Source organism: Labrus bergylta, chromosome 16 (genome assembly GCF_963930695.1).
Source record: "Labrus bergylta chromosome 16, fLabBer1.1, whole genome shotgun sequence".
Taxonomy (NCBI): Eukaryota; Metazoa; Chordata; class Actinopteri; order Labriformes; family Labridae; genus Labrus; species Labrus bergylta.
Window position 1 is genome coordinate 17,341,762 of NC_089210.1, and position 24,068 is coordinate 17,365,829.

Here is a 24,068-nt window from a genome sequence, read left to right on the forward strand (position 1 = left end):
TCATGAGTCTAATGGATGTGGGCACAAAGCTTGACATGGCTCTCTCAGTACTGAAGGTGAGAGATCAGTCAGAGGGAAGAAGGTTGTAGAGATTGTAAAGTGTGCTGTCTGAGGCTATGTGTTGTCCCTTTAGTTTTGTCCTGCCGGTTAGTGGTTCCTGCTTCTGTTCGATTATTTTACAGCTCATTGTCATGATTCTGTTTAATGGAATTCGATGAATTTTAGACAGGGACCCAAAGCAGGTTGTGATATTAAAAGTTAAAACTGATTCAGTAAAACATTTGCAGAATGCGCTTATCTTGTTTAAAAAATGTGAAAAGTTCTACTGTTAAATTGTTAGAATTTGTTTGACGGGATGTCCAGTGTGCAGAGCGCAGTTTTTGTATGGAACTATTTCACAGTGTACTATATAGCAGCGGCCACAGTGATATATCCAATGACAAAAACCTCCATCAGCAGAGAGACTCATAAAATGCTGTCACTCAAACAAGTACGTAGGTGACACTTCATTCTGAAGCCTACACTAATCTAACAAATCTACTCTCAGGAAAAATTGACAATTATGTGTTCTTAGACAAATGCACGTGTGAAAGTGTAAATTTCTATCATAATGTTGTGGTTTAACATAAAAAGGAACCGTCGTAAAGTAGATACTCCTGTACAAACATTACAAACCATGCACCCTATGAGGCTAAGGTTTTTGTACGAGTATGAAGCAACGTGTATGGAGTGGGAGCCACAGTGATATGTAGTCGTACAAAAACCTATTCTCAACTAAACAGAAGCACACAGACACCTTGTCTGCAGAAAAGGAGAAGGTATTCATAAATCAAGGCCAGGCACATTTCCTTGGGCAATTCTTCCGCAAGAATAAGATAACCCTATGACAAACTTTATAAAAAAATGAAAAGAGAAAGGGGAAATTTACAAACCAACTGCCAAACATGCAAAGTATGCCAGAGCAATAATGTTATTCACAAAAGGATGGACGTCTTTTGTCCGTGGTTTCAGCCCTCTACACATTTTAATACATTTGTTTTTTTTGTTTTTTTTGCTCTTTTTCCACTTTTACAGTTCTTATCAAAACCAGTTCATTGGGATATTTCAACCTGCTGATCCCTTTTTAAATCATAATGTAAAAAAACTTCAAACTTAAAGTTAAAGCATTTCTGTGCTGTGACAGCCAGTGTACAGAGTGTAGTTTTTTGTATGGTGTTATATCACAGTGTGATATGACGGCCACAGTGATAAATCCCATGACAAAAACGTCTTTCCAAGCAGATGAAAATGAAACCAGATGGTCAGACAGCTTCCTGCTACATAAAGAAACCGTTATACACTGAACGGAGGAAGGCATTCACAAAAGCAGCCGAGGCCACTGTCCAAGTTTGTAAGCCACTGAATAAATGGTGATAATTAACGAGACAAAGTATTTTGTTGTCATATGCACAAAGCACAGAATAACTGTGCCAAATGTGCAAGTGTGATTAACAGAGGAGATTCATCTTCCTCAGCAGCTACCGTCAGCACACATAGATCCAGCTCTGGAAAGTGTTTGTTTAGTGTGTCTTTTAGTTCAGCATTTTAGCATGCAAAAACTTGCTAGTTAATGCATAACAAAATGTGCAGGTCTTGCATATTTGGATATTTGTTTCAGGTAAGAAGTGTGTTGCCTGAGTTATGAGTTATTACGCTGCTCAAATTCTAATGTTGATCTGACTTTTGTTTTTGTTCTTTTACTGTTGGGGTTTTGTTTTTGTTGGTCAGGTGTCTCTTCCATAGGTTGCATTTTTGTTGTGATGTTTTGTTGTGATTGAGTTATTATGTGTTGTAATGTTTGCACTTTGTATTTTTTTTTGCCCATCACCAATGGTCTTTCTCTGTGGACCCTTAGTACCTGGACCAAATTTCAATACAATCGGTTTGAATTTCACGGAGTGCAAAAAACATCACCTTCCTGGTTCCACAACAAGCAAAGCTAGAAGTAAGGTAAATGTGTGAAGTGAAGTTGTGATTAATTTTTATTTTAAAGAAATCTGAAACTATAAGGTTCAAAAGATAGAATAAAAATAAACTAGTGCCAAAGTGTTATTCAATTAAATCTGGGTTTGACTACAAGAAGTGGGACGGAGATAAGGTACATAACACTTACCACAAACTGTATTGGACAAAGGTTTTTGTATGAGTGTGTGACACTGTGTATCGGGGGGCACAGTGATAACTTGTAATACAAAAACCTGTCTATACTGAATGGTCTCCAAGGAAAAGGAAAAGGAGAAGATATTTACAAATCCAGGCCCATATTTTTCAGACCCTGAAGAACAGAAATATTTAATCAAATAGTGGAAAATTGCAGTAATGTGGAATAATTGTGTTATTTTTCAAACTTTATTCTAAAAGTTAGTGTTGAAGTACTCCGAATCGATATTGGTCTCAATATCGGATTTTGGATTCAAAAGCATTTTTAATATGTCTTATCTCGGTATCGGGCTGCGCGGACTCCGGATTTTAAATCAAGACCGGTCTCAAGACAATTTTTGGAAGGTCTCGGTCTTGTCTCGGAATCAAAACCATTTTGACTCAGTCTTGTCTTTGACTTTGTCTTGTCTATGTCTCGGGGACTTTAAATAAAGCCCACCACTGATAGGATATGTTTCCACATCATTACTGGGATAAGAAGGAAAACACCTCTTTCTAAAAGAACTAAAATGTGTCAAGTCATTCATGATTTGATTTTCATACCCCGGTTACAGCCGCAACCTTCCCAGTGTTACTGTCTAAGTGAGTGACACGCCCCCTGCACACAAGATGATGATTTTTCTGAGATATTTATGGTCTGGTCTCGGTCTCGCCCTGCCTTGGTCTTGGTCTTGATTCGGTCTCGATCTCAAAATGTCTTAGTCTTGGTCTCGGAGTGCTTTGGTCCTGGGTATGTCTTGGTTTCACTTAGTGGGGTCTTGAATACAACACTACTAAAAACCCTAAGTAAAGCGATATCTTTCTCAAACTTTTATCAGCAAATTAAATCAACTTTAAATCAACCAAAACAATCGAATAGACAGTCAAGTCAGCAGATCATTCTCATTATCATACATACATACTTAATGTTGGTTTTAATTTTAAGCAAATGTTCAAACATTAAGGATCCAATAACTGTTATATCACATACTATTTGTTATCAAAAACTTATAATGCACTTTAAAAGAAAACTCATACATTTTGAAATTCAAATTATAAACGAGACACACAATCAAACCGATTTTGGAAATGTCAGCAAGCTTTGGATGGTTCATAAGTAAAACACAGGAAACCTCCACCACAGCAGGTGCTTCCTCATCCAGCTACTGAACGGAAACTTTGGACCGAAAGCCAAAAGCTCAGACATGAGCACTGATGATGCCTGATATTTTTAATATGAGAAACATAAGCCAGAGAATTGGCATGTGTTTATTTTTAAAGTGACAATATTTTTTTTGTTTTTCATGGTCACCATTGCTTTCATAATAATAATAATACTTAATTTGTGTATTTACTTTTCAATACAGGTAACCAATTGAGACAATAAAAGCATACAGAATATTAAAGCAACATAGTAAAACAAACAGACATCAAAAGCAGACTAATAGGTTAAAAGATTCAAAATGAAATCACAGGGTTTAAGTGATTTTGTAAAAGCATGTCTTTAGTAGAGAAATAAAACGAGGAACTGGTTCTGTAACTTTGATCCCTTCTGGCAGGCTGTTCCAAAGTCTGGGGGCTCTGACAGCAAAAGCAAAAGTCATGACTAATTTCATCAAAGATTGGAAACTGTTGACATCTAAAAGTCCGCTAAAAGTTGAAAAAGTCACTTAAGTCCTGTAGACTGAGAGAGGATCAGCAAATCTGCATTACCCCTGATAACGCCACAAACAACATCAGAGCGCTTGAACTGAGTGTCAGAACAGGGTTACATGTTCTGTCCAACATCTTGACAAGCCTTCCCCTAAACCATGTGAAAAGAAGTGCTTTTGATGTGAACGCAGGCGCTTCACAAGTTGCTAACTTGATTGCAAATAATGCAACTGAGGGAAAATAAAGTTGTGGTTGGACGTTATGGCTAAACGTAGATGTAGTCAAGACCACACTAACCAAGACCAAGAGAGCCAAAGACCAGAGTGCTCAGAGACCGAGACAGGACCAAGTAATTAAGGGATCGAGACCGAGTCAAGAACAAGACCAAGACAGGGCAAAACAAGACCAAGATCATAAATATCACTGAAAAATCGTCATCTTGTGTGCAGGGGGCGTGTCACTCACTTAGACCGTAACAACAGGAAGGTTGCCGCTAAGTGAGTGACTTATTGCAAGAGGCGTTTTTCTTCTAATCACAGTAATGACGTGGAAAAATAGCCTATCAGTGGTGGTCTTGGCAAGTCTTGATTTACAATCCGAAGTCTGCCCAGCCTGAGACCAAGACATGACCAGGGTTGGGAAGTAACGGATTACATGTAACGGCGTTACGTATTTAAAATACAAAATAAGAGTAACTGTATTCCGTTATAGTTACAGTTTAAATTGGTGTATTCTGAATACAGTTACTTTCTCAAAAAAAGGATTACTTGTAGGGATTACTTTACGGAACTACATGCAGGTTGCACTGTGCGGATGCAGAAGCAGGTGGCATTATGTGCGCAGCTACACTGCAAGTCAATGCGTGATAGCACTTTCCACACAACTGAATGACAATGGCAGAGGATGAGAAAAACGACCCGGAGGAGGACAAAAATGTATTTTTAGCATGGAAATTCAGAGAACATTTTACCTACAAACCTGGTCAAGAAGGCCGCAACATCACAGTGCAGTGCAAGCTTTGCTTACCGTCAACGAAGCTGCTTTCAGCATCGTGGGACTCCACGTCTAATTTGAAGAAGCATCTTGAGGTAAGTTGGCTAATTAGCATTAACGGAGAAATGACCCCGGCAGCTATTAATCCAGCTCTGCCGGCTGAGAGTGCTCACATGCGGGGAAAGAAAGAAGGGTTAATGTGAAAGGAGAGTTAATGTCCGCCGGCTCGCATGTTGCTTGTCCTACACTCACAGCGCATCAACAAAGCGTTCCAGAGCATGAAAGGGTCAATAACCAGAAAACTCCATGGGATTCATACAGTATGCACGACAGCAGATATATGGACTGCCCACCATAGGAGTTATTTAGGGATCACTTGTCACTGGATTGAGCCAGAGACATTGGAGAGGAAATCGGCAGCGCTGGCATGTGAAAGAATAAGCGGACGCCACACATACGATGTCATTGCAACAAAAATTAGCGAGATACATGGTGCGTTTCAAATCCAGGGCAAAGTCACAGCAACAGTGACTGACAATGGAAGCAATTTTGTCAAAGCTTTCAGAGAATATGGAGCATCGGATGTAGAAGAGGACACAGATGATGTGCAATTTGCAGATGTTGCTGCAATTCTTGACGAGGTCCAGGAGGAGCAAGATGAGAACTTTTATTTACCCCCACACCAGCGATGCGCAGTTCACACTCTTAACCTGATCGCCACAAATGATCTGGATAAGGCTGCATCACAAGGTCCCACACAGAAATTGTACAGAAGTGCCACGTCAAAATGTTCTGCCATTTGGAACAAAGCTCACCGCTCACCAGGTGCAGCTGAAGTGATTGAAGACATTGCCAACATGAGGTGTGCTGTCCCCTCTGTGACCAGATGGATCTCAGAGTATCAAGCTATTGAAAAGGTAATGAGTCTCACCGAAGCCCAGCTCATTGAAGTCTGTGACCGTCTCAATGTGGCCAAACTACACCCTCAAGAGGTTGTGTTTTTGAAGGAGTACACTGCAGTTCTGAAACCACTCGCCTAGTCAATCGACCTTCTCCAGGGCGAAAAGAACTGTTTGCTTGGCTTTTTGATACCCACAATTCTCAGCCTGAAGGGAAAATTAATGGAGAAAGTTACACAGGTACAGTTCTCTGCGCATATAATCATGGCAGTCATCAAAGCCATAGATTCACTCTACGATTCTTTTGGCTTCTTGTCATTTAAGTGCAAAAAGAGTAATGTACAAAAAAAGCCATTTCCTCCACCACATTACCTAGTGCATATATTGTCCTCACAACTACCGTCACAGAATACACCTACAGGCATGTAAACTAGATATGAAGCTGCACTTAAATATTGCCTGTACACATAAGAGTGTTAAGCTTTCTGAGATATACGCTGGCCTTTAAAGTCACTTTTTTGTTTTTTTAAGATTTAAGTTTGGGCTTTTTGTGCCTTTAATTGTGAGATAGGACAGTGGATAGAGTCGGAAACCAGGAGAGAGAGAGAGTGGGGAATGACATGCAGGAAAGGAGCCGCAGGCTAGACTTGAACCTGGGCTGCCCGCTTGAGACCACAGCCTCCATACATGGGGCATGTGCCCTAACCACTGAGCCACCAGTGCCCCAAGTCACCTTTTGACCATGCATAATGTGTTTGCTGTGAGTTCACGAAGTGGATGATTGCACCCTGTATTGTTCTCAATGCAATTTACAATTTTTATTTTATGCACATTTAAAGCATGTTTTTGCTTTGTTATACACCTGCTAGTTAAAGCAGCCATGTTGCACTTTAACTTCTCTAATTTCTGAGCTGTGGAAATTAATAAAGGTAAAGGAAATTGAATGGATGCCATTTTTCTTTAAGTTGCACATTTGTGTTTTGTGTACTTGCATAACTTTTTCTCTGAAGACAGTAATTAGATCGTTCTCTAAAGCATGTGTTAACTAAATTCAGTGTTCCAGATAAACACGCTCAGCTAGTAGTAAGTAATGTAAAAGTAATCCAAAAGTATTTAGAATACATTACTTTACTTGAGAAATCCAAGGGAATACATTACAGATTACATTTTAGGACATGTAATCAGTAATCTGTAGGGGAATACATTTTAAAAGTAACCCTCCCAACACTGGACATGACCAAGTAAAAATTCTCTAGATTCCAAAAAGAGACCTTCAAAAAGTCTCGAGACCAAGACCGATTTTGAGTCCTACAACACTAGAAGTTAGGCCATCATTCCTGAGGCATATATTGCTGTCAGATGAAAGCTGATGGATTGTGAGATTGTAAATTACCCAAACCAAAGTTAAGGACTGAAACACAGGACATCACAAGTAAAGATAGTGTTGCTGATTGAATTAGCTATGGCAGATGAATTAGATATGTGCAAAGACTTTATATTTATTATGTTTAGCTGGTATACAATGTGGACTTGAGGGCAACGCAGCCCCACATCATACACATTTTTGCAGGTTTGGATTAATTCAGATAAATCAATTAATACATCTGGTTGTGTTAACTCCATGCTGCACTATCCAGACCTGAGAAAGGAGAATGAGATAAAGAGGAAGTGAACACTAACCGTTGTCAAACACACTTAATATTATATAACCCACACCACAGGAAATAAATATCTCTAGGGACGTGGTTAATAAATAGTACAGTGGGAATAGCTTTTGTCAGTGGAACATGTTATCTTTTCACTGATTAAACAACACGTTTAGTATTTATATTATAAACAGACTGTAATATATCACTGTGATGCCTACTTTGACTACTGGGGAAGAGGGACCCAAGTCACAGTAACTTCTGGTAAGTAATAATCAAAATACATGTTAATGAATGCAGTCGATGATTTACAATGTTTAATTAAATGAATGTTGATTAATTGTGTACTCAAACCAACGTACAGTCTTCAGCATTTACATTAGGGTAAATATAAGGCATACAAACTGGTTTACTGACATCGATTTATTCGATGACAAAAGCTCTAGAGGATTTTTGCACTAAGGTGTGATTGAAACCAATCATTGTGACTACTACTACGGCTACTTTGACTACTGGGGGAAAGGAACGATGGTGACCGTCACAACAGGTAAAAAAGGCTCTTTCTGTCCTCATATTTAAGAAATTAGAATATACTGTTTGATTTAACATATTTAGACCTCAGTGGCTTGAGGAACATCTTTATGGTGCTCGTTTTTGTATGCTGAATGTGTTGACTCATTACACTGTGACTACTACTTTGACTACTGGGGGAAAGGAACGATGGTGACCGTCACAACAGGTAAAAAAGGCTCTTTTTGTCCTCATGTTTAAGAAATTATAAACTACTGTTTTATTTAACATATTTAGCCCTCAGCGGCATGAGAAACATCGTTATGGTGTGTTTTTGTATGCTGAATGTTGCGGTGATGGCAAACAAATTTAGACAACAACTTCAGTGGTTGGTTCACTTTTTGTATGATAAATGCTGTGATATAAAACACTGTGATGGTGTTTTTGATTACTGGGGAAAAGGAACAATGGTGACGTCACATCAGGTAAGTCAACTGCTTGTTTTGTAGTTGAGACACCTTGAATACTGTATGTTATTTGTGTTTTGTATTGGAAATCATGCCTTTTCTGAGTTGATACTTGCAGAGGTAAATATAAAAATGCAAAAGGATAGATAATATCAAAAATTACGAACCGTTAAATATCTTGATTCCTGAGAACAGGTTTTTGTATGCCGTGGTTAATATATTGTCCAACTGTGACTACGCTTTTGACTACTGGGGTAAAGGCACAATGGTCACTGTAACTTCAGGTATGTAGCTTTAACATTTCTGAATTTAATGTCTTATCTGATTACTGATGCAATGTTATCTTTTTGATGTGGCCACGGGAAAGTAGCCAGCGATAAAACAGCAAACTGTTTTCTGTAGCCGGGTAAAGAGTTTGAGAAAGACTTCAAACTCCTGGCTGCAGAGTTCAGTTTTAAATTACTTCTATTCAAAGAATCAAATTTTATTTAGAATTGTTTCCTGTTGTTGACATCAAAATGTTCAACAAGAGGTTGTGGGATATTACAGTGATAGGTTTTTGTAACAAGTCCTTATTGACTTTCTTTACTGTGATAACTGGGCTTTCGACTACTGGGGTAAAGGCACAATGGTCACTGTAACTTCAGGTATGTATCTTTAACATTTCTGAATTTAATGTCTTATTCAATTACTGATGCAATGTTATCTTTTTGATGTGGCCACGGGAAAGTAGCCAGCGATAAAACAGAAAACTGATTTTTGTAGCCGGGTAAAGAGTTTGCGAAAGACTTCAAACTCCTGGCTGCAGAGTTCAGTTTTAAATTACTTCTATTCAAAGATGCATATTTTATTTAGAATTGTTCACTGTTGTTGACACCAAAATATTCAACAAGAGGTTGTGGGATATTACAGTGATAGGTTTTTGTGACAAGTCCTTATTGACTTTCTTTACTGTGATAACTGGGATGCTTTTGACTACTGGGGTAAAGGCACAATGGTAACGGTGACATCAGGTAAGATTTGCACCGCAAAATGTCATTTTTTAAGTTACATTTAAAGTAGTGATACTTCAGATTTAAATGTCACTTTTAAAGTAGGATACTTTTGTGTAGTTGAACAGTAACTTTGTAAGAAGATGCAATGTCGATTGTTTTTAGCAAGTTAAAGTTGCAAGAATCGTTGGTAGTGCACAAAACATAAGCAGACGTAGCCCTTTTTATATTTGAAGTAACTTAAACTTTTCTACTTCTTTTGACTACTGGAGAAAAGGTACAACTGTAACCGTTACATCAGTTAAGAACAAGTGAATTCCTAAATTATTTGCTTGATTTAAATAAAAGTATGTCAAGAACAAAAAATTGCCACTAAATAATTTGCCGTATATTCAAAGAATTTACATCTTCATCTATTCAGTCTAAAATATAACTCAGAGCGGTTGTAGTCGAAGTTGTAGACTTCAAAAAAATCAAACATATGAAAACCACAAAAATCATATTACTGGTGAAAGTTAGCTCAAACAATAACATGTAAAAAAGAGAGATAGCAGATGAGATGGAAGAACTGTATGGAGCGTAGTTTCCACATCAGGTAAAGGTGTCAAAATGTATTCTTCAATCCAATGCTTTAAGCCATCTGTTAAAAGTGAGCCGACTTCTCTTCATGTGTGATTTAAGTTTAATAACAAATTTCTTTAATGATTCATTTTCATTTCAGTATTTTTTTTCTGCTCTTTTCTTTTTTAGCCACTTCATCCAAACCAACCGTGTTTCCTCTGATGCAATGCGGGTCTGAGACTGCAAACACCGTCACTCTTGGCTGCCTTGCCACTGGCTTCTCGCCCTCCTCGGTGACCTACGCGTGGAGCAAAGCTGGAACTGCCTTGACGGACTTCATCCAGTATCCTCCAGTAGAGAAGAGTGGTGTTTATACAGGAATCAGTCAAATCAAAGTGAACAAAGAGGACTTGGATGCAAAGCAGCCCTTTAAATGCATCGCATCAAACACAGCAGGAGAAGGAGAGGGGATTTTCATCGTGACACGTAAGACTTCTGTCTAAGTCATATAAATACCTTATAGCAGCTGATTTTTACATGTAGCAGGTTAAGATGGCAGAGATGATAATATATATTATCATGCATTTTTAAACTCATTTTATATTGTTTAAATTTGCATTGATAGAAATGTACATGCAGTAAAAATGGTCGTACTTGATAGGCTCACTGTGATCTGTAAAATGTGTCAGGACATATTTAATAAATTAGAAAGAATATTTTAATTAATTCAGATAAATCAATTAATATATCTGGTTGTGTTAAATAAATATAGAATATGTTAATATTACAATGTTACTATGAAAAATGCAATAAAGATATCAAATAAATACAAATAATCTGCCTATAAAAATAGTCTACATCATGTAGATTAGAAAGATATGTATTTTACTGTACACTTAGAAAGTACTACAATACTTCTGTAATAATTATAATTACAAAACTACTACAAATACTTCTACTGCAAATAATAATAAGAGTAATAATTAAGTAAATGTTTAAGTTATTGGTGTAATTCTTCAACAAAACTGAATTTCTTTAACATGATTCTGTCAGTCTACTACAGAAATATACTCAATTTCAAAAGAATTTGAAACATAAAAGATAATACAATCAACAACAAACACTGTTTTAATGTGAGATATTGGGAAATATCCTTTAATATTTTTTACTTGAATAATTAGTGACTCTGGCGTGCAAACAAAAGAGTGAGGTGAAATAAGAAGGTTGACACTTTCTCATGCATATTCCGCTGCTGACTCGGTCTATTTTACTCCTTACTAATATTCTGCATGTCCTCTGCACCTGTCTACAATCACAGCATTGCAATGTGCCATGCTTGTTTCTATCCATCTGCATAATTGAAGTTATGCAGATAGATTGACCTGTATGCTGATAATTAAGGTTTGGGTTGATCCATGTTTGCTTGCTGGAGCAGTAAATATATATGCAGAAGTGAGCATTAAAGCTCTGCTGTTTAGTAATGTTATTTTTTCCTCCTGAGTCTTTCCGTTTAAAAGTGTAAATTTGAGGAGAAGCCACAAGTCAAAAAGTCAAATTAAGTTAACCTCGAAGTCGACTGCATTTTGAAAATATTGCTTCTGCATATATATCTTTGTACGTTTTATTCCCTGCTTGCGCAAACATATATTTGTGTATATCTTTGTTTTACAGTGCCGATTTATAAGGAGCCAACTCTTAAAGTGTTTTCCTCATGTGATGGGGGAGAGGAGGTTTCCTTCTCATGCTTTGCCAAAGATTTTGCACCAAAGCAGTACGAGTTCAAATGGCTGAAAAACGATGGGGTAATCCCCCACGACACATATGTGGACCAAACTCCTGCCAAAGAAAAAAAGACAGAGAATGGAACTCTGTACAGTGCAGCAAGTTTCCTCACAGTACCAGCCAGCGAGTGGACTCAAGACACCAAGTATGTATGCGAGTTTAAGGGGAAAGGTATGAAAGGTCCAGTGTACAAGAATTCTTCTGTGAGCAACAATGGGCTCAACAATTGTTGCGAGGAAATTCCAACAAGTGAGTAAATGATGCACTTTGAGTAAATTGTGTTCAGATTCCTTTTTTATTTCCATTGGTTTTCAGCCATTTCTATGCAGTAATTCTCCCTTATGTCTCACTCAAAAGGTCCCGTATGTCCTGTGGTAGATGTGGATATAAATATCAATGGCCCTTCAATGGATGACTTGTTTTCAAAAGGAAAAGGAACAATGGTGTGTGAGGTCACGGTAAATAAGGTCTCTGCAGACAAGATTTATTGGACAGACGAGCAAGGGAACGACATAGCTGCTGCCTCAACAACTAGCAGCAAAGGACATAAAGGCAAATTCAGCCTTCCCCTTGAAATCTCCTTTGATGATTGGAGCCGTGGGGTAAAGCCCTTCTGTAATGTTGCACATTCGGAGTATACTGACCCCATCAAGAAACAGCTTGAAAGGAATATTGGTAAGAAAACTATTAGTCATGCACTAAAATACTGTGTGTTGATGCTGTAATATCTATCAAATATGAGTGATCTTTTTAAGCTGGATTTGTAGGAGAGATTTCCATTAGAAAAGTATGTTCTCAAATTTTTGACAGAAGGTTTAATTGTTCTCTCATGCTTGCAGGAGGACTGACTCAGCGTCCATCAGTGTTTATGCTGCCTCCGTTAGAACATACTAGAAAAGAAATGGTGACCTTGTCTTGCTATGTGAAAGACTTCTACCCCAAGGAGGTTTATGTGTCTTGGCTTGTTGATGACGAGAAAGCAGACTCAAAGTACGGGTTCCATACCACAAAACCTGTAGAAAACCAAGGATCTTATTCGGCATATAGCCAGTTATCCCTCAGCTTCGAGCAGTGGAACAAGAGTGATGCAGTGTTTAGTTGTGTAGTATACCACGAGTCTCTGACTAACACAACTAAAGCTATTGTCAGGTCCATTGGGTCCAAAACCTCTCAAAACATCAACCTGGTCAACCTCAACATGAACATCCCTGAAACGTGCAAGGCCCAGTAGATGTTTTTTTTGTCTCCATCTGTCTTGTGTTGTTTGTTGCTTGTGATTTGATATTGTGTTTGTCTTTAAATGCAAAATAAAAACAAAAAAAAAGGTTGAACTTGTTGATTTATGTTGCATGCTGTCCCGTCTTTACTTACTCAGTATTTCAAGCTACATGTCCGTTGTATGTGTACTGTCACTGTGCTATCCTAACAAAAATCAGGTTAACAAATCAGCAAATTGGATTTATAGCATTGTTTGCAATAGCAATAAAGTATCAATTTTATACTTAACTGCATACATATAATTAAAAGGTACTGTATTCAGTAGAATAACACAACCACTTACAGAGTTCAGACCAGTTAAGTTTAACATATTACACTATTTGTTTGTAGATATGCATTCACAGTGTGTGTAGTACTCGTCTTTGTGTGTATATGCATGTTTAATCTTCTGGGTCTTGCACCCCAAACATGAGATGATTGTTTGAGGTCTAACTCCAGCTCCAGAGTACTGCCGTTAAATGACCAACAGACTGATTCAAAAGCTAAGTCATACAAGCCACATAAAGAATAGTGGGGTCTTTCAAAAGCAATTCAAGATCAACAAGACACCACTTTAATGAATATGATCTCCTGTTCGTGACATTTATTACAAGAAAGACGCCAGTACTGTATTTTACTGATTTATTGTCATCTATGGGATTAAGTAACTGACTGATTAAATCCACTCTTACCACAAAGGTTATGAAACTTCTCGGAATCTAAAGCATTTTTACTCTGTCTCGTCTCGGTCTCAGACTGGGCGGACTCCAGATTTTAAATCAAGACCAGTCAAGACCAAAACTGATGGGCTATTTTTCCACGTCATTACTGTTATTGGAAGGAAATGCTCCTCTTTTAAAGAATTCTTAAATTCCTTCATTCTTAATAAGATTTCTATCCACGGTTATGGACGCAACCTTCATGGAGTTACGGTCATGCACACAAGAAGATGATTTTTCATTTTCTCGGTCTTGCCCTGCCATGGTCTTGGTCTTGACTCGGTCTTGATCCCTAAATGTCTTGGTCTTGTCTCGGCCTCTGAGCACTCTGGTCTCAGGTATGTCTTGGTCTAGGGTAGTGCGGTCTTGACCAAACACTACTAGTAGGTAAATGAATAGATTTTTAGACATTAGTAGAATTAGGTCATTGTCTCAAAGTTGGTAGAGTACGTATTAACTCAATAATTGTTTTTAACCTCATCCAGACTTCACACAATGGAGCGATGCTTTGGAGGCAGAAAAAGATAACATGGCCGAACCTGCCCTCACCTTCATCCTTCTCTTCCTCATTACTCTGCTTTTCACCATTGCAACTACTGCTTTCAAGGTAATGAACCCTCATGTATGGATTTAATTTAACCAGAAAGAAAAGAACGCTGAATCTCTTGGTGTTGTCTTACAATTTAACTAAACACTCTAAAGCCAACTAAAATAATATTTACCATCGACTACACTATCATTCGCATTTCACTTTTTTATTGAAGATTCATTCAAAAAGTGATTGCAGCCAAATCTCAACAATTTATGGTCATTGTTCAGGGGGTAACATTAAAACAGAATCTACTGAAATAGTGAAAATAATACTATTAGACTTACAGTGTATAGCGCCTTTCTGAGCAATCAAAGATGCTTAACGAAGAACAACAAAAAAATCGTTCTACTTTGTAAACTTGTGGAATTCACAAAGTTCAACATTTTAAACCTGATACAATTCATTTGTAAAGCTTTTATACTGTAAAAACTTAAATTTTGCTCACACTAAACAGATGTTGATCTCACTAAAAATAACCAAGAGCCCCTTTGAAATCCAAAAGTAATACTTTATTGTACTGTTGTACACTGTTTAAGTTAAATTTATGGAGGGCGTTGTTATGACGAGGTCAGGAAAGTCTTCTATGTGGTATTTTATGATGCAGTAAGCCTAACTGAATTGCAGGGATGTAAACATTGTGGAGTATTTTTAATGATCAACGTTTATTTTCTTTGTCTTTTCAGGTTAAATGAGGTGAACTTTCTGTAGAATGTATTTTTCACAGTGTTTTTGCATACATTCAGAGTATCATGTAAGTAACCGTCTTTGTCCTTTATTTTATTACAAAAAACCATGTCATTATGATGTTTTTAAAATATTAATCATTGACATTGAAACTGCAATATTTTTCTCTTTTTCAAACTGTACTATCTATCATTTCCACCACGAACATTTTTGTCACATAATAATCCTATTTGTACAATGTCTTGTTTTGAGCAATCTGCATTTGTGTGATTTGTTTTTTCAAGTAATAAATTGCATTTCTGTTAATGACTTTTCCAGAATCTTTTAATGAACAACCCATGAGAGATTCAAGACATGAATGTGAACATTTTACAGTTGCTTATGTTCTTGAATCTATTATTAAACCTTTAGCAAAGTTTGAAACCTATTTAATCATGCATGTAAAATGATATGAGATATTTAAATGTTAGTTCTGTTTCTTTTACTGGCATAACCACACCTCACACCTGGTCTCTGTGATGCACGGTTGCTCTTGTCTTTGTTTCACTTCTGTAATTTGGTGCTTTTTTGAGAGCTGGGTGTTACTCAATGCTTCCGCCTGCTGCTTACCCTGACCCCTCTGCCCTGTCATACCGCCACATCTGTGCAACAGACTCCCAGCCTTATCTCCAAATAACTTTTAAGATACAATTTAAAGGTACAACTCTGCCATCTAGCCTGAAAAAAAGATATTACACTTAGTATTGAGACAAACCTGATTATCTGGAGGTATGTATCAATGGTTATATGAAATCAGCTCATATTGTTTTTTTATGCTAACATGTAATAGAAGGAAGCAAGTCATAAAATATTATCTTCTGTACTACAGAACCGCTGGTTGTATCTCCAAACATCACATTACAACCTGTCTGGGAAGGTGAATTCAAAGCCTCAGGGGTCAGACTCATCTGCACCTTGAGTGGATTCTTTCCAGGTGAACTGAGTGTGGAGTGGAAGCTGGACAACGACCCTCTAGTGATTAATCCAATCGAAAGGAAGCTGCAGACCGTGGAGGGAGTGAATAAAACATTTAGTTTTAGCAGTGAGATTGAGCCAAACAGCAAGAAGTGGGCAAAAGGCTCAAGCTATACATGCAAGGCGATTCACAACAACATTGAATTTACAAAGACAATTAGTGTCTGTCAAAGTAAGTATGTGTGGCACAAAATATGAAAGCTACTTATATTCCCTGCACACTTTCATTTAAAAGGCCTGCTTTAGCACATTGAGCAGTTTTAATAAGACTGAATGATTGTTTTCCTGCAGTCGTTCCAAGCACCACTCCTTCCATGCATTTACAAACCCCGAGCTTCAAGACGGTAATGACGGCAAAGTCAGACATTAAGGCAACATGTTCAGTCTGCACTATTTTTGATGCCACTGTGACATGGAGGCTGGATGAGGACTCTCCCTCCAAAGAACACATCAACCAGGTCACTAATGCAAGTCATATAATAAGCACTCTGACAGTTTCATCAAGCAGCTGGCAAAGACTGAAGGATCTAAAATGTAAGGCTGAACATCACTGCTTCTCCTCTACTGAAGTTACATTTGTTCCAGGTAAAGAGGCTCAGCAAATTAAAAACTATTTTTGCCATAAATATTACTTACGCCTCTTCATGGGGTATTGTGATGAATATAGTGCCTTAAACGTAATTCTGCTTTGTTCTCTTTCTGCATAATAAAGGACCTGCAGTCAGACCTCCATTGATTCAGATCAGAAGATCTCTCCCACATTTGCTGAAGGGAGACAGTGCTGTGCTGGTGTGTGACATCACACAGTCCGACTCCAGGGATCTATCTGTCACCTTACATAATAATAAGAATGATATTATTGGCACACAGTTTGTTGATCTTCCTCAAACCCCAGGACCACATTCAATCAGTAGATTCTTCTCTGTGCCTCAAAATCACTGGAAGAAAAACACAAGTTTCTACTGCAGCGTAAGCCAAGGTTTCTCTGGCAGTTCTACATCAAACTCTACTGGCATTATCTTTGGTGAGAGGACCAACTCTTCCAACTACAACTTGGTAATTTAATCCGTTATAATTTTCCATCTATGATCGCTTGATTGTCTGATCCATTGTTTCATCTCTTATTTAGTGGATCCATCAGTGGAGCTCCTTCTGGTCCCAGGTGAAGAGTCTGGACAACAGAGACTGTCGTGCTCTGGATGGGGCTTTGACCCTCAAATCAAATGGTCTTCTGAGTCCCAGCAAAAATCTCCTTCGACCTATGACATCAGCATGGGTGCAGGTGGACGTGTGGCAGTAACCAGTCAACTTCTTGTCCCTCAAAAAGAGTGGAAAACGGGGAAAAGCTTCACCTGTGAAGTCTCTGACAGGTCTCTGAACAAACAATACAGAAAGGAAATCAGCGTCTGTACAGGTGAAACAAAGTGGAGACACATACACTTTAAGTCATAGGCTAAAAAATATTTGATAATCCTTTGAAGTATTTTATCATGTATAGACAATGTCTTTAACAATGTCAAGGTTACTCAGGATTCGGTCTTATTCATGGTCCTTTTTTCCTCAAACTTTCTCAGCATGTTCCACCATCCCTCCTTCCATTCACCTGGAGACTCCCAGCTTCAAGACAGTAATGATGGCAGAATCTGAGGTTACAGCTACATGTTTGGTCCGCACAGCGTTTGACGCAACAGTGACATGGCTGATGAACCAAACAGTAACTTCAAGAGGCTCAGTGAAGAAGACTGCAAACGGAACTCATACAATCAGTGATTTGACTCTTTCATTAAGTCAATGGAAAGAACTTGGATCCATAACATGTAAAGCAGAGCACAAGTGCTTCTCCTCCGTTGAGAGGACTGTGACTGTTGCAGGTAAGTCGACTTTAGAACATCAATACGCAGTGTTTTTCTTTTCATAGCAAAGTATGAAAGAGATATTTTCTGTTTTTGTGTCTTCAGTGCCTGCAAACACAGTTACAACAATTCAGATCAGAAGATCTCTCCCACATTTGCTGAAGGGAGACAGTGCTGTGCTGGAGTGTGACATCACACAGTCCGACTCCAGGGATCTATCTGTCACCTTACATAATAATAAGAATGATATTATTGGCACACAGTTTGTTGATCTTCCTCAAACCCCAGGACCACATTCAATCAGTAGATTCTTCTCTGTGCCTCAAAATCACTGGAAGAAAAACACAAGTTTCTACTGCAGCGTAAGCCAAGGTTTCTCTGGCAGTTCTACATCAAACTCTACTGGCATTATCTTTGGTGAGAGGACCAACTCTTCCAACTATAACTTGGTAATTTAATCCGTTATAATTTTCCATCTATGATCGCTTGATTGCCTGATGCATTGTTTCATCTCTTATTTAGTGGATCCATCAGTGGAGCTCTTTCTGGTCCCAGGTGAAGAGTCTGGACAACAGAGACTGTCGTGCTCTGGTTGGGGCTTTGACCCTCAAATCAAATGGTCTTCTGAGTCCCAGCAAAAATCTCCTTCGACCTATGACATCAGCATGGGTGCAGGTGGACGTGTGGCAGTAACCAGTCAACTTCTTGTCCCTCAAAAAGAGTGGAAAACGGGGAAAAGCTTCACCTGTGAAGTCTCTGACAGAATTCTGAAGAAAGATGTTCAACAGGAGATCAGCCTTTGTTCAGGTAAAATGAGCCCCCACAGTCCATGATCAAATAGTTGACTGAAGTGTAAGTGAATTACCTTCAAGTCAATCATTCATATTATTGTTTTTTCATTAATGTCATGGTCTTTTTTAGTTACTCCCACATCATCTCAATCAGTTGGGGTCTATATTCAGGGACCACCACTCCAAGAGAATCAGAACACGGGACAAGTGACTGTCACCTGCCTTTTGGTTGGCCCTCTTCTAAAAGATATTTCCATCTACTGGAAAGTAGATGGAAACACATATACCCATCGTGCCCATATAGAGCCACCAGTGAGTCTCGGCAACGGTACAGAAACTTTGCGGAGCTTCCTTAACGTGTCAGCAGAGGACTGGAACTCTTATAAAAACGTGTCATGTGAGGGGAAGCATCCATGTTCCAAGCAGAGCTACAAGGACCATATAAAGAAATGCAATGGTAGCTATACATTAAGACATGGATTTACCTCTTTCTCATCGCTTATAGCCATTTGTCAATTTCAAAATGGTTCAGCATAGCTCAAAAAGTCAAGCCTTACATTAAAACACTGGATTAAGAAACTATAATTTTAACATAAGTTACACTGGCTGTGCAAAAATAATTAGGTTCAAGTGATAACTGTGTTTTCTATGTTTTTCTAGACACCAGTCCACCAACAGTGAAGATTATACAACCAAGTGCCTCTCAGGCTTCCACATCACACTTCCTCGCACTTACTTGCCTGGTGTCAGAATTTTTCCCATCCAACATAATAGTGTACTGGAAAAAAGATGGCCAGAGACTCCCTTCAACTGGCTACACTAACAGTCCTGCATGGAAGTACACCGGGAGCAGCACTTATTCAATGAGCAGCAGACTAAATATAACCAAAACTGTGCACGAGGAGTCCACATATTCTTGCGTTGTCAGACATGAGTCATCCGAAATGCCCCTTGAAAGCAGTATAAAGGATGTGTTTGGTGAGCTGTTTATTATACATCAAGCAGGACTGCAGATCAATGATGTTATTCTTTATACTGTAGTGAAACTCTATTGTGCCCAATCATTTGTACTGGAGGCTTCCTTGGTATCTCGTGCCTTTTATAACTTGTGATGAATTACACAGTGTGCTAGCACTCCAAACATTTTGGTTGAAAATAGAAATTTTAGTACTAAGGAACAGAACCTGGGTTTAAAGGTATATTATGTAACTTTCAAACCAGTAGACGTCACACTTTAGCACCAGTCTCTCAGACAAAAATCAAACTTCCTCAGTGCACTACCTTCCCTCCTCCCACACCCTTCCTTTAATGTTTTGACTCTCTCTTAATAAGACTCTCTCTCTCTGTATTGATGTGCAAGCCCAAAGATTATTCTTTTTGTTATTATTCTTTTAAGTATTAAGTAAAGCTTGTTCTTCAGTTCAGAAAATATGTTGGATGTCCTTTAGTTGTACTCTTGCAATGACACTTCACCATTATGCCTCTACATACTGCTTCTGGTGGCAGGGCTAACAGTTGGAGAGGGACGGGTACGTGTAAAAAAACATTTATGAAACATGTTTGAGCCTCTGAGTTACACAAACAAGCTGAAGGACGCACAGTCCTGTCCGTTTGAACACAGAGCTCAGGACAACAAACCCAGATCAAGTTTGACTTCACTCGTTTTTCAGAAAGTAATTACTAAACTGATATGTGCTCCAGGGTGCTGGTCGCCTTGGCTGGTGGAGCGGGTGCCACATGTACAGAGGCTTTTATCCTTGACACATCAGTCATAGGTTCTTGTCCCGTCCCCATCCCTTTGGTACATATCTACCCCACCCTCTCCTCCCCACGTTTTCCATCTATCTTCAGCTGTCCTATCAATAAAGAAAGAAAATGCCAGAAAAAAAAAAAACATTTATAAAATCAATACTTTAATCCACTTCAGTGGAACAATCTGTAGTGTCTGCTGAATCTACAAAAAAAAATAAGCAAGCTTGTCCTGGTGAAGCAATTCAAATCTGATTTAAACTACTTACTGCAATATGAATTAATGTGTTTTCTATGAAAATATAAAATACCTTTTCCATGTAACCTTCAGCTGAGGTGAAACTGTAACTGTTGTGTACTTTTATCAGTTGATAATTATTGTCATTTTGGTCACAGTTAGTTGTATAGTTATTTATTAACAAATCTCCTTTCGTTTCTTTCACAGACGTATTGAAGAGCTGTGATTTTTTGGATAATATTATGTATGCTGAAAGGATCCAAGACAAAGATGAGGAAGGCTGGTTTATGGCTTTCACATTTCTCGTTTTTTTCCTCATCTCTATCGTCTATGGTGTCCTTGCAACCCTGTTTAAGGTAAGCAACAGCAGTTTTAGTAGTTTTGGGCTGTGTCTGAAATCACACACTCATTCCGACTCCCTACTCATTACATAGTGTCGCGCAACTAAAACGTGTAGCTTAACTCCGGCCGAGGATCAATAATAATGGAAAATAACGTCATGAATTTTAGTAATAACTTTTTATAAATGGTAAATGGACTTGAGTTTATATAGCGCTTTTACACTGCATGTCACACCCATTCACACACTGATGGTAGTAGTCACTATGTAGTATCATCCATCAGAAGCAACTAATCCCATTCATACACCGCCACCGAAGCAGCAATCTGGGGTTAAGGGTCTTGAACAAGGACACATCGGACATGTTGCCCAGCTGAGGATCAAACCCTTGACCTTCTGGTTGAGAGGTGATGACTCTACCAACTGAGCCACCGTATTATACTGAGTGTATTTTCACAAAACAGCCATAAATAATGAATAATTATAAAATATAGAATTTTTGATATAATGAAACATTATTGCACCAAAACTAATTTATTTGTGTATCTGTGCACTACTTTTGCAATGCATTGTGGGATACAATGAGTGGACTATATAAAGGTATGATCATGCTCACTTAGAATTCGGACCACAAAAATGGCATGTTCACGAGTGAATTTGGGAGTGATTTCGGACACAGCCTTGGTGTTTAGATTTCATCTTCTAGCAGAGTATTTCATATCTCTTGAGTTATCGAGACATCTCTGAATTTTTTTTAATGATTACTCCAGTAATTTTAAGTGTTTTGGGAGTTTGAATTGAAGTCTTTTACTAAAATAAAAAAATTCCCACATCTATAACCATTAAACCCTTTTTTTCCCATTTAGACTAAATGATGGCGATCACAGGAACAGATCAACTTTCAAGATCAAAAAGTGAACTTCTGGAGATTTTTGATTGTATCTGGTCTTGTTAATCTTTAAATGGGATAAGAAATGCTCCCATCATTATGTTCCTTTCAACTGTTTTACATCTTGTTACTTTTCTACATGCCAATTCTTTTGAGATTATGCCACCAATGTCATGAAAAAAAATCCTGTATCATTTGTGCATTGAGAAAATAAATATTCATAAATTGGAAACAAAGATTGCCAGTAATTGCTTGATTTTATTATAAGAAATGTTTTATATGTAAATAATGTTCCCTGATGATAGGCTTATTATGCTATAGTATATTTCTCTTACATTATCGGCATCCCAGTAATTCTCAGATTGTCCACAAGAGTGAGACATAGCTCCACATACAGAAGTAGTGGGTTGTGTCCTGTATGTGCAACGCAAGTTGTGAAGTCATTTCAAGATACTGTCCGCTCTGAGCTGGACTGAATAAATGCTATGACACAGGAGTACATTCACTTGAAAAACAGAGACTGTTTTTGTTACCCTTCCTGTACATACAGTTATTTTCAATGTGTGCACACTCTGTCTTTGAGTTACAACTGCATGTCTGTGTCTGCATTTGTGTACCTTGTGGGTCTAAAGGAATTCACATCTGGGAGGGATGACACTAAGCACACCAAGGCTTACTATTGGCTACCTCTAGAGTGATCTGGCACTGTGTGTGCCCTGATTGGCTGGGGAACCCATGGCTCCCAGCCCAAATCTATGACGCTGTTGCTGGGATGGAGTCCCTCCATGCTGCTGCCAGTCTAAGTGCCAAGGGACCAGCTACAGGAAAGCAGGACACCATGCCCAGCAGGCTGTCTTAAGAGTGTCTCCCTGTCTAACACCGCCATTCCCCTTCCATCCTCTAATGCCAAGCCCCCTCCCTCTGGATCCTTGCTTGACCCCTTTGCAGTGTCAACATAAACCAGGGACAAGTAACAACCAAACATCCTCACACATATAGGAGAAATATTCTTCCTACAACTACTCATGAGGCACCATTGAGCAAGGTACTCAACCACAAACTGCCCAGTGGCCGTCAGCAGAGGGCTGTGGTTGTAGCGAGCAGCCCCCAGCCTCACATGCTAAATGTAAAGTAGTGGAGTTCTGAATACAACATGTACCCTATATCAGCTTTTCCTGGAAATAAAGATTGATCTTGATGTCTTACCCTAACTTAGTGCAATTAGGAGAAGAAGTGTTGAGCATTCAGATACAATGTGCCTGTAACATTTTATTATTTATTATTTTATTAGAGAGATATTAAAGACAAAGAATTGATTAAGAGTCATAAAAGAAAAATGTTGAGTGATAAAGCAGGGCTTACAAGAAGAGTACACCTTGGTCAGACACCAATCCTGAATGTATCCTCATTGTCATAAACGTGTAGACAATGCTAAAATAAATGGCTTTAGTAGCTATGTGTTGTTGGCTTCTAAATATTGGATGTTATTTAATGTGGCAGCAAATTAATTTACCAAACATGCATGTACATTAGCTGTTTAAGACTAAGCTAGGAAAATGAATGATACTAAAATAGACCAACCTTGTTCCACTGTCGATGGTGAACACATCACAGAAGGTGAGACTGGAGTCTGCAAGACATGTCTTGGAAAAGTTGGCGACCTGCAAAAGAAAACAATGCTAATCAAAAATACACCCACTGCATGGAGTAGTCAGAATTCAAAGAGTCTCTGGACAAAATATTGTGGCAGCAACACTGTGAAACTTTAAATCTAAAATATAAAAACAAAGCTGTATTCACCGGTCCAAACAATCTGACTCGACAACTAAGTGAATACATATGCGTTACATATCAAATTAATGATAGCTGTTAGATTTAATTGCCCCAGTGAGCCTGTATGCTGTCATTAAAAGAACCCCTGCTATTTCTTTACTTTGTAGTGTGTTTTTTTCATTTCTCAGGTGCTTATTGAAATAAAAACATAGGTCATAGAGAGTGTTGTAGTCAAGACCACACTAACCAAGACCAAGACATTTAAGGATCGAAACCGAGTCAAGACTAAGACCAGAGCAGGGCCAGACCGAGACAAGACCAAGACCATAAATATGAATGAAAAATCATTATCTTGTGTGCAGAGGGCTTGTCACTCATTTAGACCGTAACACCGGGTAGGTTGCAGCTGTAACCGGGGGAAAAATAAAACTACAACTGATCTGAAGTTATTTGTAAATAAGAGGTGTTTTCCTTCTAATCACAGTAAT

General features: G+C 38.4%; 1 protein-coding gene across 1 annotated transcript; it reads left to right on the forward strand.

Annotated features, from left to right (window-relative positions):
- Window positions 1-4,724: 4,724 nt before the first annotated feature.
- Window positions 4,725-22,045, forward strand: LOC110005782 (uncharacterized). Its single transcript, XM_065964801.1, has 19 exons — window positions 4,725-4,919; window positions 5,334-5,574; window positions 7,833-7,916; window positions 10,089-10,385; window positions 11,571-11,930; window positions 12,039-12,356; window positions 12,521-12,910; window positions 14,143-14,264; window positions 15,783-16,119; window positions 16,239-16,532; window positions 16,660-16,971; window positions 17,077-17,361; window positions 17,522-17,818; window positions 17,906-18,217; window positions 18,323-18,607; window positions 18,722-19,048; window positions 19,252-19,569; window positions 20,786-20,934; window positions 21,785-22,045. Exons 1-19 carry the CDS (start codon window positions 4,725-4,727, stop codon window positions 21,791-21,793), a joined length of 4,932 nt encoding a protein of 1,643 aa, XP_065820873.1. The 3' UTR covers window positions 21,794-22,045.
- Window positions 22,046-24,068: the final 2,023 nt, after the last annotated feature.